Genomic DNA, 18,188 nt, shown 5'->3' with positions numbered 1-18,188 from the left:
CATACAATATAATATGAATTATTCCGTTTTGCGATCAATCAAAACTATTCACGTTCTTTCTGTCAAAATTGTGTTGAACTGTTGACGGCATTGACGCGTGTCATTAGCTATTGAAGCGTCTCAATCGAAATTCAATTATTACAAATTATTACCGAAATAAATAAGCATGTCCGGGCACAATGTTAATGTATGTGATATAGGAGACGAGGTAAAGGAAAAACTAAAGAAGTTTCGCTTCTCTAAACACAATGAAAATTGTGCTTTAATATTGAAGGTACGTGCTGTTCATTATCTTGTTTCCTTTACATATTTATCCTTAAAACATGAAAATTATAAACTGGACAGGATATGAGTTCTAACGAATTGTTTAACAAATACTTTTCAAGCATTTTTCTTGTATTCATTCAATAAATAACAACTAAACATTCTTTGTCAACATTAATGGGTGTATACTTATTTGTACTCTAAAAAATACTGCTTACATATGTTAAAAGTGTTATTTTTCTGTGTATCTAAGGGCTTCCTCCCATAACTCGATAGATTTATCACTTTACGTCATACAAGTGATTATCTGGCGAGATACACACGGTAACTCACGATTTATGAGTCATGTAATAATATTGTATCTTTAAGCATCGTTAATGCGTCACGAGCCTAGTTCAATATTGAATTTTTTATCATATTGTAGTAATAAAATGATTGTTAATTAATACTCAGTGTTGGTGCAAGTCCAAAAACTAACAATATGTAAATTATTTCTAAAAATGAACAATATGCTTAAGCCAATTCAGTGATTACTCTTTTATTTTTAAACCACACAAAAAATTATAATTCAAAAACATGTTATCCACGGAGCATATACATCCATCTCGCTCACGATTATGCTCAGTGAGAGTGAGAGAAGAACATGAACATACTGGGTCTTAAATAAGCATTTCACCATCCTTGCAACAATGGAAACATTGAATAATTTGTCAATTAAAATTAATAATAAAGCCAACAGATATAAACTAGTGTCCGACCGAAACATACATGCCGCTTTTATACAAATTCATACATATAACAAGCATAATAATGATAAACTGTGCGTTCCTTTGACGAAGCTAGTAAAAACATTTAAGCAAGGTATCTCCCTAAAAGTTACCCTTTACAATGTAAAAATAACCTGAAACGTTTCTTCCAATTAAACCCATTTTACTCAATCAATGAATTTACAGATAAAATGAAAAATTATGATTTTATTATATAAAATAAGAAGCGGTTAGCTTTGGAGAGGTATTTTATATTTAGTTTGTATGTATAAGTGTTATATAAAAATATTTACTTAGTTATATATTGAAATTGTTATAAATAAATAATTATTTATATTCTATTAATTTCTGTAAACTTAAATCATTAAGTATATTAATATTGTTGTCCCACCTTGACCTCAACTTTTAGTCTTTGTCACAAAATTTAGTTTCATAGTAGGTAGGGTAGGGGGGGGGGGGGGTTCAGTGTAGTTGTGGCAGAGGTAGACGGAGAAAGAGATGGCGGGACGACTTGGATGCGTTTCAGCGGGACTGGCGGGACCTTGCTCAGCACAGGGAGGATTGGAAAGCTAGAGGGGAGGCCTTTGTCCAGCAGTGGGGCACACAAATAGGCTAATAAAAAAATAGGAAGTACCATTTCGTAATTTTCGGCTGACAGTTGCCGAAACCGAAACCGAAATTTCGGACACTAATAAAAACTTCTTGCTACAGGTAAACAGAGAAAAACAGATGCTGGAGGTGGATGAAGAACTAGAGAGTGTGGAGTTGGAGGAGCTCCAAGATATATTACCGTCTCACCAGCCACGCTTCATTGTCTACAGGTCTGTGCAAATAACAAAACTATATTAGCATCAGCCTATAAGATGGTGAAAACTAGAGCTACTGCTGTGTGAGTGAAATTTTGCAAACGAGGTCTTTAGATGCATGACAGCCACAGGCTGGAGTGCGACTCGGGTTTGCAATATTCTTACCCTGGAGTAACACAATGTTTTTCATTACATCGGATAGTTCGCTTAGCCTGCTAGACCCTTTTAAGCGAAATAATTCTTATTATATATATTCGTCCGCAATATTGTCATTCTTCGACAGGTTAGGCATCAAAGGTACAGACTATCGGACATTCAGCCACGATTGAAAAGTCTGTTAAATTATTTTACAGTACATATGGTGCTACTTTACCGCACTAGTGCGAAAATTAGCATATTACGTTACTGGGTCGAACATTTAAAGGGTCATATGTTCTGTATAACGTTGTACGATACATGTGCGAATAGGTAATTAGCAACTCGTGTCGATTTAAAACACTCCCTTCGGTCATGTTTTAATTTATCGCCACTTGTTTCGAATTTCCTATTTTTCGCACTTGTATCGTAATGTACTATAAAACGTTTATTATTAAGGGACATGGAACTTACTTTTTACCTGAATATGACATTAGATATTGAGTTTAATTAATTTAAAATTATATAGTAAGTCATTTTTTTTTACTTTATTTTTATTCTTTTATATTTGACATGTTTTCTGTAAGTTAGTTAATACTTTAGTAATATGTTAATTTTAATTTTGTATTTTAATTTTAATCTTTATGTTTCAAAGCTTTGATGAGCCATGTTGCTTGAAATAAATGGAATATAATATAATACAATAAACGTCAGTATTTTAAAAGTAAAACTCATTTATTAATTTAACTAGTGAGTCTATAAAAAAAAAAACTTTGTTTTTCACAATCTATAACTCCCACGGGAACAATACATGCCGTTGTCCCTCAGTATACCTGTATGAAATAAGATCCATAAATAAATAGATAGTAAATGGATATTATTTATTTATTTATTTAATAAACAGGAAGGCAGTTTGACAACTGATATGACCTGTATCCAATATTTATAAAGATAGTTATCATGAACGAGTAGTAGATATAATGTGCTTGTCTAATTAATTTTTAAACTGGTTCACATTTTGTGCTGAAACCACATCTTCTGGGAGTTTGTTCCAAGCGCTCACCACTCGATTGCTGAAAAAGTGTTTGTATGGGTTACTGTGAGCCCTATGCCTTTCCAGCTTTAAATGATGACCTCTCAGACGGTTGTTGTTGTTGCGCTTGAACATCTCTTGGAAATCCTTGAGGTCATAGTGCCCAGATAGTATTTTGTACGTCTCTATTAGGTCTCCACGTTCTCTGCGGTGCTTTAGAGTAGTGAGGTTCAGTTCCTTTAGTCTCTCTTCATATGGCTTGTTTTTAAGTTGCCTTGGCAGTTTCGTGAAACTGCGTTGTACTTTCTCGAGCATCTCAATGTTCTTGGCAAAGTAAGGACTCCAGGCTTGAAAAGCATACTCCAGTACGGGTCTGACATATGTTTTGTATATTTTTAGCATCACATACGGTGTTAAGGTCTTGAAGGCTTTTCTAATGAGGTAAATCATGCTTCTGGCTTTCTTAACCATTGTAGATATGTGCTCTTCCCACTTTAGCTCCTCAGAGATTTTAACACCTAGGTCAGTTTGTGATATTCATACACAAATTGACTAAATCCCACGGTAAGCCAAAAAGGCTTGTGTTGTGGGTACTCAGACCACGATATACATATACAAATACTTACATAGAAGACATCGATGACTCAGGAACAAATATCTGTGCTCATCACACATATAATTGCCCATACCGGGATTCGAACCCAAGACCATCGTCTTCAAAGGCAGGGTCACTACCCACTAGGCCGGTCACGGCCAGACCGATCGTCAGCTATTTCGAGCTAGTTAATGTAAAAACTATGAATATTTGTATTCGGATATGTGCTCTGAATTAAGGAAACAGATAATAGATTTATACTTGTAAGTATCCTTAGACAATAACCGCACCCACATTCGAAACTACGGAATTTCCTTGTAGTACTTATGCAATATTCAGTTGAGTAATACGCGCATATCTTCATACAGTTCATAGGAAACAGTCAATAGTACCGTGTACGTATCATTAACTTACTTTTTAGGGTTCCGTACCCAATGGGGCAAACGGGACCCTATTACTGAGACTCCGCTATCCGGCCGTCCGTCCGTCTGTCACCAGGCTGTATCTCATTAACCGTGATATTCTACAGATTATGTATTTCTGTTGCCGCTATAACAACAAATACTAAAAAAAAAAATATTCCGACGAATTGAGAACCTCCTCCTTTTTTGAAGTCGGTTAAAAACAGAATAAAATAAATATTTCTTTCCAATCTCGAGGTTCTCATCCAATCACCGACGTTAAGCAACGTCGGGCGGGGTCAGTACTTGGATGGGTGGCCGTTTTTATAGATTTTATTTTATGTTTATTTTATTTATTGATAATGGTACGGAACCCTTCCTGTGAGAGTCCGACTCGCACTTGGCCGGTTTTTTTAATAATAATAATAAAAATAAAATATTTTTATTCAGTAGCTTAAAAAACAAATTACAATATCTGCGCTGGTGCCTCTTTTTAAGTGAGAAAACACTTGTGCTAAGAGAGCACCGCTCTTCCACGCGGTTAATTTACAGTAACTTAGATGTAGAAAGTATGTTAAACTATAGAAAAGTAACAGATACCTAACAACATTTTTTTATTTACAAAATTTTTATCAAGACACTATTATGATACAAGAGATGCATTGGGTACTTAATATAAAATAGACGTGTGTGTGTGTGTGTGTATGTGTATGTGTGTGCGTGCGTGCGTGCGTGTGTGTGTGTTTGTGTGTGTGTGTGTGTGTGTGTGTGTGTGTGTGTGTGTGTGTGTGTGTGTGTGTGTGTGTGTGTGTGCGCGCGCGCGCGTGTGTGTGTGTATGTGTGTGTGTGCGTGTTTGTTTGGGTCTATATCAATGTTCGCTATACTTATTTTGAATTAAGTTTTCTATTGCGTTGTAGCTTTTAGTTTTTAGCCATTTAGTTAACCTATTCTTACACTCGTATGTAGTGCAGGAATAAATGTCAATGTGTTTGTTGATCCGATTATACAGATTGCAAGATTGTGCCTGTTGCTGTCTTCTGGCAAATGCCGTTTTCACTGTATGGGTTTTAATTACGTTAATATTTTTCCTACGTGTGCATGTATTGTTTATTTTGTATGTAGTTCGCTTATGTGTTTTTAGAATAAGATTTAGAATGTACAATTTTCTCACAGACAATAAATTGCAGAGTGAATAGAGTTCGTTAGTTGGGAATCTGAACGGCTTTCGGTGCATGACTTTTAGCAATGCTCTTTGAGCTCTCTCAAGCTCAAGAAACTTAGTCTTTGTGGCACCACCCCATACAGAGATACAGTATGTGATGACGGATTGAGCCAGCGATACGTAAACTTGATTAAGCACAGTTTTTGACACAACATGCCTAAGATTTTGGAAAGTCCAGGTCAGTTTGCGGATCCTATTCATTATGTTCTCAGCATGAAGGTGCCACGTGAGACGCTGGTCGATCGTAACTCCAAGGTATTTTGTGTATTCCACTTTGCGAATAGATGGGCAGGAGCAGATGGCTAGTTGGTTGCAGCAATTATGTATCCTGATTGAGAATTCATTTCCTGGTTGTGTACGGTTACAGTTGGAGAAGCAAATAAAGTTTGTTTTGATGGTATTTAGGGTGAGCAAGTGTCTCTGCAGCCAGTAAGCGATTTTGGTGAGGCCAAGTTCTGCAGAGAGGCGAACTTCCTCCCACGTGTCTCCTGAGAATACCACAGCTGTGTCATCTGCATAAGTGAATATAGTTCCAGCCTCAATAGACATGTTACATAATTCATTTATATAGACTAGGAACAGCGTAGGGCCTAGGACACTACCCTGTGGTACTCCGTAGGATATGGGGCGTTCATCACTGATATAATTACCTAGTTTTACCTTCTGTATTCGGTTCTGGAGGTAACTACTAAAGAGAGATAGAGAGGTGCCTCTTATGCCTTTCTTTTCCAATATGTTAATAAGGATGGGAACCGACACGGTATCAAAAGCCTTCTTCAGGTCTAGAAAAACTGATAAACATTTTTTGTTTTTATCTACGTTATTAATAATAAGTGAAGATAGTGCAGTAACAGCGTCCTCTGTCGAAATACCTTTTCTGAAGCCGTACTGTGATTTCGATAGGATATTAAATTTATTTAAGTAATTGGTTAGTCTATTGTTTAGCAGTTTTTCCAGAACCTTCGAGATAGCGAAAAAACTGTTGAAGATGTCGACTACGAAAATAATAAGCGTTTTGTTAAGAAAACTGGTGTATGGAGTGAGCACTCTATGTACTTCTTATTTCTCTATGCTACTAAGGACATTTTGCCAACTCACTGTTAACTAAATCTTCGTAAATCTTATCGCAAAGATATAAGTCTATAAATGGTCAGTCAAGCGTGTAGCTTAGAGCCGTCACCATCAAATAGATAGAGATGGTCAATGTGACCAAATATATCGAATCATTCCTTTGTTACCATAGAAATAAGGATGTGTTATGTAATGATATATTATGGACCCGGGTATGTCCTTAAACTACGTCCAAAAGAGAGGTATGGGCACTGTGAATATCATCTCTCTTTGTGTGGTAGGGCACAGCATAGCGGATGTCATTCCAGATCTAGAGCAGAGCCCAACTGGGGAAGTACCTCCACCTTACAGAAAACCGCAACCCAAATAACACTAGACCCTACTCATAGTGTTGTGTTCCTGCCGGTGAGTAAGGTTGCCAGAGTTCAACGAGGGTTCGGAGGCATCTGGTTACAGGTGTCCACAGGTTACGGGGAGTGCTTGCCGTATGCTTGTTTGCCACCGACGTAGTATAAAATAAAACCCGCCTCCATCTATTTGATGTCGCCTGTATTTCCTGGAATGTTTTTGTAACAAAAGTAAAAACTGTTTCAGCTACAAGATGGAACACGAAGATGGCCGCACATCATTTCCGATGTGCTTCATATTCTACACTCCCCGAGACGCACACATGGAGTTACAGGTTTTAATATATTTCTTATAAAATACATACATATAATCACGCCTATATCCCGGAGGGGTAGGCAGAGACCATGGATTTCCACTTTCTACGATCCTGACATACCTTTCGCTTCCTTCACTTTCATAACATTCCTCATACATGCTTTAGGGTGCTCTTGACCTGACCTTTCTTCAGGATTTCCCCGATTTGATTAGAGAAAGTCCGCCGAGGTCGACCCCTTCCAGCTCCTGCTACTTCTCCCTTATACACTCTCTTTGTTAACCTTCTTTCACTCTTTCTTTCCACGTGTTCAAACCATCTCAACATCTTTCTCAATTTTTGTCACCACATCTTCGTTCAGTCCACACTTTTCCCTTATCACACTGTTCCTAATTCTATCTTGTAATCTCACACTACACACACTTCTCAACGCTCTCATTTCCACTGCATTCACTTGGCTCTGATGCCTCTTCTGCAATACCCAACTTTCGCTACCATACATATGTGTGGGCAGTGGGCACCAACACCCCTCTATGCACAGCCAACCGTGCTTTTTGCGACACCTTCTGGCTGCTCATAAAGACGTTAAATCCCCGATTCACACGTTTTCCAGCATTTTTAAATTATAGAAACGGGGCTTAATCGCATATTAAGTTTTTAAATTTACCTCCGACGTTTCGAGGACGGCGTTGTCCTTAGGGAGTTTTCACAATGCATAACTCCGGCGGGAACCAAATAGGCCTTTGTCCTTCAGTACACCTGCATGAATTAAGACCATTTAGAGCAAGTGTGATGAAATAGTTATTTGTGCAACAAGAGAGGAAAGTTGGTTTTTCTTGCGAGGAAATCAAAAACACGAGATGTAAAATAACTTTGCTCTCGTGAGACACATACAACTTTTCACCTCAGTAGTGAGAACCAGGGATCGGAAACCGGTATTTTTTGTATGGGAACGAAAACGGTATTTGTTCGTTCTTTGTTAATTATTTTATTTCTAATTGGGCAATCTCATAATACGAAGTCGTTATCTAAAAACACAACCGAGTCCTATATTTGGAGTATAAAATAAACCGAAATATATGTTTATTTAAGAGTTTTTCCAAAAAACCGGTTCCGATCCCTGGTGAGAACATATTAAAGGTTAAAAAAATTCAACATCAAGTAAAGTTAACCAAATTTTTTTACATTCATGAATGAAAGGCATCATCATTATGACGAAAGCTTCTAGAAATATTCCTGTATTCATGGCCTTCACTACATTAAAAAGCTTCTTTGTCTCACTTCCTGGAGTGACGAAAGTCGCAAATTCCTCACTCCCTGTAGTGGCGAAAGTCGCACTTTCCTCACTCACTGGAGTGACGAAAATTGGCTTGTTCGAGCTGCTGAGGTGAAATAGTTATTTGTTTTACATGGGGGCAAACTTGTTGTTTAACCGCTCGTACGTATCAATTCTACCAGCTAACATAAGGAAACGACTCAAAATTTGCATCTGATTACTTTGCCCCACATGTGGATAAAATGCAACGTTCTCATTAGTTTTTGAACAATCAAGAGGGCCTTTACCAGTTGGTGTGGTGAAAACCATATTATTAGCATACGTCGGGGTTTTCGGTGCGGGAATGTTTTACACTAGCCAAAAAAACAGGTTAAAACTATAAAAACCAATACTATTTTAATATTTCTAAGCGCATTTGAAGCTTACCTTCTACTTTTAATTCATAGTTTGGTAATTATTTTACAATAGACAAAGTTATAAATACAAGAAAACATTCCCGCACCGAAAACCCCGACGTATGATTGTTAGCTAGCTTGAGATTTGTTTGTCAGGTGATGTACGCGGGCACCCAGCGCGCCCTGGCGGCCGCCGTGGGCGCCCCGCGGCTGCTCGAGGTGCGCGAGATCGACGAGCTCACCGCTGATTGGCTCAAGGAAAAGCTCTCCAGGTAGACGTAGATCTACAGTACTATGTAAAGCAGGTTCATTGATTGTGAAGTCTAAAGATAATCACGAACGCTATTGACTTAAGAGGGAAGCATACATGATCGTGCATACAAAAAAACGTTCTGCCACTTCTGAATATTTTCTATTCCATTCTCCATGATTGATTCAGGTGTTGCAGGTGTCCATGGGCGGCGGTAATCGCTTACAATCAGGTGATCCGTCTGCTCGATTGCCACCTGTATGGGGGCGTCCATTAATCGCGTCATATTGTATAGGGGGGGGAGGGGGTCAGCAAAAAATCACCAATGATCACCACAGGGGACGGGGGGGTATGGACACGTATCACGTGTTTTTTTTTTTTCATCTGTGCTATACTGTTTTATAGTCAATAAAATAAAAATAATAGTTTTCCGCCCTTATTATCCTTCACGTGTACTTAGGTTCATTTGTTAGAAAACTGTTCTTTAGTTATCGAAAAAATACACGTCATATTGGATGGGAATATCACCAAAGATCACCATGGGGGAGGGGGGGGTCTAAAACAAGCCAAAAACGTATGACGAGATTAATGGACGCCCCCTATCATAAAAAAAAATGTTTACAGTACATATGGGGCTACTTTATAGCACTAGTGCGAGAAGTAGCATATTATGTTACTGTGTCGAACATTTAAAGGGCCATATGTACTGTAAAACGTTGTACGATACATGTGCGAATAGGTAATTCGCAACTCGTGTCGATTTAAAACACTCCCTTCGGTCGTGTTTTAATTTATCGCCACTCGTTTCGAATTTCCTATTTTTCGCACTTGTATCGTAATGTACTATTTTGACACAATGAAAAACTAGGTTTATAGGTTTTTCTTAATTTGCAAAACAAAAAAATTTTTTTTTTTTTTTTTTCAAAAAAGGGAAACTTATAATCCTAGAATATATTATTTATAATATATTATCCCATACAGTTTACACAAAACATAACTGTGTGTGTACAATGAAGCCATCTTTTTTTAAATCAATAGTCCTCGTTATTCCGAGTTAAAATAACGCAAAGGTTGTTTTTTGGAAAAAAGTCTCTTAATCAGATGTGGTAAGCCTAAGTGTAAGGCCTGAGTGGACGCTGGAGTTGGGCGTGCAGCAGGGCGGGGCGTGCGGCGTGCATATTAAACAAATGTAATCGTATAAAAGCGGCCGCAGTGCACGCTGCTCACGTCGCTTGTGAGCCCGACGCCACGCTGCACGCCCCGCCGAACGCTCCGCTTCGAGCGTCCACTCAGGCCTTACACCAACACAAAATCGAGATTCCAATTTAACAGCTAATGCCATCTAGTTTGGCTGTCAAACTTAGGTTTTTTTTAATTAGACTTCATTACTTTTGTACTGTCAAGGTTCTAATTATTAATAGTGCTAAAACTATGTACAGGTCGATTCACGAAAGCTGGCACGAATGGAATGAACGAAACTTTCATTGTACGAGTGACACATGTATCGGTATACAGTCAGAGCCGCCATTTTATTGATATGATACATAGATAATTTAATTCGCTCTTTCATTCCACCTTTCGTGAATCGACCTGTAAACACAACCTTAGTATACATTATGGCAGTGTGGACATATTTTTGGCGCTTTTTCCGAATCTATATTTAATACCTTTAACCTTAAAATAAATTTAAAAGTGGAATAACTGTCTTGGGTGAAACTTTCAGTTCTTTGAACCCGCGGCCTCTGGATCGATACTCCAGCGCTCTGCCAACTGAGCCACCAAGACCTCATCCGTAGCCAGCGAATTTTCCCATCATATGGGTCTATGGGAGGAGGTGGGGGGAATACCCAACTGGGGCGATGTGGCGCAGGATAGGGCAGAGTAGCGCTCTCTTGTGAGAGGCCAAGATCCTGTTCAGGTCACTGAGCCAATGAAGTAGTAGTAGTATGGGTTTAGGGGACCCTAGCAACATCTACCGTAAAAACGTTAAGGCAGTAATTTTTCCACTTTTCAATTTATTATAAATTTAATAGCATCGTTCGCAGACGTATCTGCTAGTAAAAAAAAAAAAATACCTTGACTGTTCAATCAACAATATTAATTAATTTTTCTAAACATGAAATGAAATGTTGGACTTGAACGACACAGACGAATGATGCCGAATTAAAAAGTTCATAGACGTAGATCTTTGTATAGTATATTTGAATTAATAGTTATTATATTAGTAATGAAGTATTAGAGAAGTGCTAAATTTGGTTTTAATATATTACTTTATTAGAACGCGTAGTTTAGTGGTAGAAAATGAAATATATTGTTTAAATATAATCCTTTTAGAGGAAAGAGGACGATCGACAAGTACATACAAACGTAGTCCTCATTTTCCTCCCTGCATAATATATTAGGTATTGAAAATATTTTTACAGGATTTTATGTATTTTAGTCATATCATAAAAGTTAGGAGCGAAAAACAGGTTTCACACAAATTTTAAATGCTCCTTTTTGATATTCAAAAAAATCTAAAAAAATCAAACGGCCCTGTAATAGGCAGAGCGCCGGGGTGGAGGGGTTGAATCACTTAACACAGTATACAGGTTAACAGATGTATTGTGTCCCAGCTTGTACACTTGAATCCCCCTAATACTTACTATTCTATCATTATATATAATTATTGTACGTGACAGAAGAGGAAATCCCTTATCGAGTGGAGGCGCAAGATCTACATTAAATATGCTGATCACTCAATATGCACTGACGTGCCAATATGAGTGTCTGCCTATCGCAGCCCAACCGATAGCTGTGTTTAAAACACATCAAATTGTGTAAAAACAATGTTAACATCCAGAGAGGAAAATGGGGGTCGTGCCCTTTCGTCTTAAGCAGAGACGGCGTTAGACGTAGGTGACGTGGGCCACCGCCTACGGCCTCGCGGTCTGGGGCCTCGCGCCACAATGGTTTATGCCTTTCATGTATAATTCATAAAAACCAATATATCATTATTTATTACAATAAAAACTTATTCGATAACACTTATCAAATCAAAGGTCCAAAGATAAGTTTATAAAGTGGTGATTTTATTATTAAAAACATCTTTGAAGATATGAGAAGTTGCTAAAAATCTGGAGTTCATTATTTCACACTAAAATAATATAAAAAAAACTATCAAAGAGAATCTTGCCACTGACAGCAATATGTGTTGTTAATTTATTTTGTTAATATTATCAGAGATTTTTACCCCCTTATTCATAAACGTGTACTAAAGTTACGAAGCCGCTAATAATCGTTTGTCCCTTTCCGACGTATTGGTATAATGGAAAGGGACAAATGATTATTAGCGACTTCGTAACTTCAGTATACGTTTATGAATAAGGGGGTTAGTGTCTAAGGCACTAGACCAAAGTTTTATTTATACATCAATAATATTTATTTACAAAAATACGCAAGTATTTCAACGATACTCGTAAAATACATAAATTGTCATTTATGATCACAGAATTGCTTTTTTGAAAAATCGAAACCACATCACCAAGTATCCAAAAGAAAGCATCAAACCTAAAAATGTGTCTCACTTATAGTCGTTAAATTTGTAGCTGGCCCCCAACGGCTTATCCTTTGTCTATTGTTAACTAAAACGGCGCGTGCTACTACCTGCAATAAAGGGGCCGGTCACTTTAACCGGTTATTTAATTACAACTCCTATGGTAATAGAAATAAGATTCAAAATGAATAAATTCAAAAATAATTTGCGATTTCTTGGATGGTCCCTATACGGTTACTGAGTGCCGGCGAGTGGAACGCTACCGATCCAGTCTAAAATGTGTCCTCGATATGCGTAACAAAGGCGCGTTATCGGAGAGCACATCTACACTGGTTTTTTGAGCGTTGGACTAGCCCGAGCTCAGGTGCCAATTAGAATTATAAGACCCTTTTTTGCAGGTAGTGGCACGCGCGGTTTTAGTTAACAATAGACAAAAGATTAGCCGCTTCGGGCCAGCTTCAAATCGAAAGACTATACAGAAGTTACCACATTTATTTGTTGTCACATTGACATATAGCCAAATGGCGTTACTCCCGTAAGCAAAATATGTCAGGAGAGTCGCGACTGACGAAAATTGTATTGCTCATCAATTTACAACTAATATTACAAGTAAAAGGATTGAAAACAGAGTTCCGGTTATAATATTAGCTGAAAATTGTTGAGCGTTAGACTATTCGTACTTCGCGACATCTAGTGTCAAGTAGGAGTACTAATAAATCCGCTTCTTGACGCTAGATGTCGACTACGGAAAAAATAAGGGTTTTGTTAAAAAAGGATGAACCTGACGTCGGAGTCGCTAATCCAATAATTAAGGCCAGAGCACCCAGTGACGTCACGTAAGCGGTGTACCATCATTCATAAGGATTAGTATATTACAACACGCACGTGCATGCCCACGCATCTGGTGTGCACAGGCCTTTCTAGGTTCGTGTTTTGACAGACCACAATATTCATTTGTCAATTTGTAACACGAGAAACCTGACAGTTTGTAGATTGTCATGACATTTTTCATGTTATTATTTTCGAATATACTCCACATACAGAGATTGCCATGACGTCATATAAAGAATATTTGTATCTTATAAAATTTATGGAAAATTGGACACGGTATTTAATGTCCTGTGACAGAAACGTATACATGTTATTTTTCTGATAAATTGTCTGAGAAGTTGTGGTTTCAGCACCAAATGTGAACCAGTTTAAAAATGAATTAGACAAGCACATGATATCTACTACTCGTTCATGATAACTATCTTTATGAATATGGGATACAGGTCATATCAGTTGTCAAACTGCCTGCCTGCTTATTAAATAATAAATAAATAAATAATAAATAAAATTTATGCATATAGCATACACCTTGGTTATCTATAGCAAAGAGAATTAAGAAGACAAAGAACTCCATTTTTACTCCTACGCTTACTCTGGTTATAATATTAGCTGAAAATCTTTGAGCATTATAATTTTTTTTGCCGCGACATCTATTGTTGAGTAGCAGTACTGAGAGTTCCGCTACTTGACGCTAGATGTAGACTACGAAAATAATAGTATTTTTAGTAACAAAACCATTGTATGGAGTGAGCACTCTCGGTCTTCTTAATTCTCTTCGTCTAGTTTGTGATTAATGGTGCTTCCTCATTAGCTGTTATAAATAAAATGTTATGTAACAACGTGTGACAGGGACAACATAATAAAACACTATCAATACTATCATGCTGTTTGCCATTTTGTACCAGCTCATTGGAAAAGATTTTTATACATTTGTTTATATATGTATTACAATCATCTTAATATTATGTTACAGTGTATTTTAATATCAACTTTAAATGGCTTACATTAAGGTAGTCAATTAAATGTATAAAAACCATCAGTAAATCACAAACCAGAATTAATTTAACTGTAAGTACTAAGCCATACATAGAGGAACTTATGTAGTTTTTTAACCCTTTTCCAGGCATAGTACGATTTATCGACCACATACGCGCCATTACAATTTCAACTTTAGCTTTCCGATTTAAGGTTCGAATTAGATTACACTTTTAGGAAATGTTACTTGTCTTCTAATGAATCATCAAAGCTAGGATTCATTGGAATATGTTTGGCTTTTTGGGAAATCCTCTAACTCTTTCAAAAGGGGCGATCTTTATTTTAGGAGGATTGACAATGAAAGTAGACAACCAGTCACAAATAAAGCTAATATATTAAAAATAATCCCAAACCCTTATATACAATCCCTATAAACATTTCGATAGCGTGATGTAGAAATCGCCGCTCCCGGTACAGCGCCATCTCACGAGATATTTGGTAACAGTTTATATTAAAGAACTTGAGGGAAGTATGGACGCGAACAACCTTGTTGATTGGTGCGGCCTGGAAAAGGGTTAAATACGATATTATTTTAATGCTTGTTCACGTACAACAATAATGTTTAATGATTGAGTACTTTATGATTGTTAAGTTATAATTTAGTACACGTAGTTAAAGACAAATAAATGTGATCGCGGGCCACTTTATCGCCCGTCATAAAGACGCCTTGACAGATTATTCGTATAAAGATACAGCTAATCTCGTCCTTATGGCAAGCGACGAAGTGCGACGTTTTGCCAGCCGCGGTCTCAAATAATAAAAACTGACATACCATACAAAACTGCCAAATAAAAAAATATTTATCACGTTATCAAGATCTCAGTCCCATGTTCTTGTATGATTTCTTTTCATACCGAGAAGTACTGAGTTCATTAAATGTAATTATTATTAATATGTCTCTGATATAATATAACGCACAATGTGATTGAAATAATAAAAGACATTTTAATTTATATGAAGTCCATTACAAGAGTGATACTCGTATTATAATGAAGTCTCATTTTATAGGAGACTAATCATAAATAATTAAAATTTGTATGTTTACAAGTGATTTAAGATGCATTTATGTATTTGTATATCGTAGATATTTGTATAAAGATTTTTTCGTGTGATTTTGATAATAAACATGTATCAATGTGTTTTTGTATATTATTTCTTTTTTATTTGAATTTACCTCTAGTGTCCCACGGTCTGAGACGGCTTTAGGCGTGGGCGACGTGGGCCACCGCCTACGGCCTCGCGGTCCGAGGGGCCTCGCGCCTCAAATAAGTACCTATATCTCGGACACACCGTATAAATGTTCGTTAAAATGTGAAATCTTATTATAGTGACTGAATACATTTTAACTTGTTTTGAAAAAAAAATTAAGAAGTGCCTCTGCCCTAAGGAGTAAATGCAAGGACTAAAAAAACCGGACAACATATATTCTCACAATTTTTTTTCCGTAAGCTCGACTCACGCTTGACGCTTTTTTATGTTTTCCAGGAATCTACAGATAGGGAGCGTGCATGAACAGATAGGCAGCACAGGAGCCGTCAGATTTTTGGCGCGAGGCGTAAATGTGATGTTTTTTGTTCCGATGTAGCCCACAAGATGGCAGAACCTACTATGCACAAGAAAACACGTGACGTGTACATGTGCATGTTTATGGTTCCGATTCAGGCCACAAGATGGCAGACCCTCCAACGCGCACGGTCCCTATAAGGGGTTTTGATGTTGCATCTAAGACTCTTTAGTGCTAGCGACCTCTAGTGACGAAGAGCATGCACTTAAAACTACTTCCCCTACTCGCTAATAGATGGCGCCACTCAATACACAGCATGATTGTATAAACAAATTTTTTGTCTAATTTTGATTGAAGAATTTAATACATTCGCTGCCAAGGACCGACTGGGCGGGTTCTCTATTCGTAAGCGTTTTTCGCTGGAAGGTGGAAAATACTGGACCACGGACTGGGCTGGGCATATCGGCGAGAAGAGGTGGGAAAACGATATCAGCGATTTACTCGTAAGAGAAAAAAAGGAACCTTTGTCCAACACTGAGATACAAAAATAGGTTATCAATAATGATTAAAACATTTAAAACCCCCATGTACTGTCAGATGCAGAGAGAGGTGACCCCCCCCCCCCCCCCCCATTGATTGTACCCCATACACACATACACCCAGCCGCAATTTTGCATGCAGGTGAGGCGTAGTATTGTTTTTACAAGCTTTTATTTACTTTCACCTGGCCGTTGTCTGTTTGTAATCAAATCTTGCAAGTTAAATTTGATCCACTTCCCGGTTTCCGATTGAGCTGAAAATTTGCATACATATGTAAGTCGGGTGACAATGCAATATTATGGTACCATCGAGCTGATCTGATGATGGAGACAAGAGGTGGACATAGGAACTCTGTGATAAAACAACGCAACCTAATTGTGTTTGGGGTTTTTAGAATTTGCTCGATGAGTATTAGTTGCCTGTGGAAAGAAAAGTACAGTCAGCGATAAAAGCTTGTACCAAAAATGAAATTTTTGCCAAAAACTTATTTAACACAATTTTATTAGGTCGACCTGTATGTAAATATGTAATGGAATCTAAGGTAGCTAATTTAACCATCTTCCAAGGATCGTAGCGTCATGAAAATTGGCTGTATGTAGTTCGGATGACAATACAATAATATGGTACTGTGGAACTGATCTGATGATCGACCCGGAAGATATGAACTGGAACTTCATGATGGAACATCGTATCATAGCTGTGTTTGGATTTGTTAGAAAAGTCTTGTAATGGACTTTGACCACGATGAGGTTTCAAGTTCTGATGATGAAGCCGGAAGATAGGCACTGGCATTTCATGATGGAATATCGTATCATAGTCGTGTTTGTTTTTGGTTTTTACGTGCATTTATAAAAGCGTGTTTTTCTAGTATTTTGTAGAATAATAAGTTGTTATTTTTTTTTAAACGATGTATCAGTACCTAAGTCCTGTTAAGGCGCTCTTATAGAGAGATTTTAGGTTTTTGAGGGGGTGAAGCAGACGAAGTGGTAAAGCAGGCAGGCGGGCGCCCCGCGCGCCGCGCTCGCAGCAAGCCTACGTCCTTATTCTGACGCCATCCGTATTCTGGTTTGTTAGTTCTGGGATCTTTTCCGGAAATTTATATTGATTATGATTTAAACTTAATTAAATTAAAAATTTGATAATTATATATAATACTAGAATATACCGCGGCAAATTGAGAACCTAGTAAAATGATACCAAATCGTTTTGTGTCGAAATAATATTACTTACTAATTCAGACAAAAGTTACAACTGTCTGCTTTAAATCATATATAGATACCTATTCAAAACTTAGTTGACCTTAAAAATGCAATAGAAGTCAATTTCGGGCAAGTAGTGAAAAAAGGAAGAATACTAGCAAAGCTAAGTAATTTGTGGAAGTGAACGTAAAAAGGTAGCATGTTTTTGCTGGTATTGAGATAACTGAAAACATAAGCATAAGGTATGCACAAGCATATGTAGCTCCAAAAAGTAGATAAATTATGCTATCTTCTCAAAAAAGAACCATGACTCTAACTGTAACGACTATTTCTATATTATTTTTTGAATTGACGACAATGAAGACGATTATAAATTTTAAATGCAAAAGTCGAGAAAACTGCTATTATTATTTATTATTTAAAGTTTATAATGGCAAAAATGCACTTATACTACTACTACTACTTCGAAGTTATATAGTAATGAGTATAATTGACTGACTTTAATTAATGTTTAATGAAGAATCAGTCTGGTGTCTGTCTACTCTGTCTGTAATCAAATATTACAAGTATATTTGACCCACTGAGGTTTCAGATGAAGTTGAAAATCTGCATACATATGTAAGTAGCGTGACAATGAAATATTATGGTACCATCGAGCTGATCTGAT

General features: G+C 37.2%; 1 protein-coding gene across 1 annotated transcript; it reads left to right on the top strand.

Annotated features, from left to right (window-relative positions):
* The first annotated feature begins 58 nt into the window (after positions 1 to 58).
* LOC133533107 (glia maturation factor beta) lies at positions 59 to 9,139 on the top strand. Its single transcript, XM_061872060.1, has 4 exons — positions 59 to 274; positions 1,743 to 1,852; positions 6,890 to 6,977; positions 8,784 to 9,139. The coding sequence occupies exons 1-4, from the start codon at positions 167 to 169 to the stop codon at positions 8,901 to 8,903; spliced, it is 426 nt and encodes a 141-aa protein (XP_061728044.1). The 5' UTR covers positions 59 to 166; the 3' UTR covers positions 8,904 to 9,139.
* The last annotated feature ends 9,049 nt before the right edge of the window (positions 9,140 to 18,188 follow it).

Source organism: Cydia pomonella, chromosome 28, assembly GCF_033807575.1.
Source record: "Cydia pomonella isolate Wapato2018A chromosome 28, ilCydPomo1, whole genome shotgun sequence".
Lineage (NCBI taxonomy): Eukaryota > Metazoa > Arthropoda > Insecta > Lepidoptera > Tortricidae > Cydia > Cydia pomonella.
This window is presented reverse-complemented; position numbering and strand designations above follow the sequence as displayed.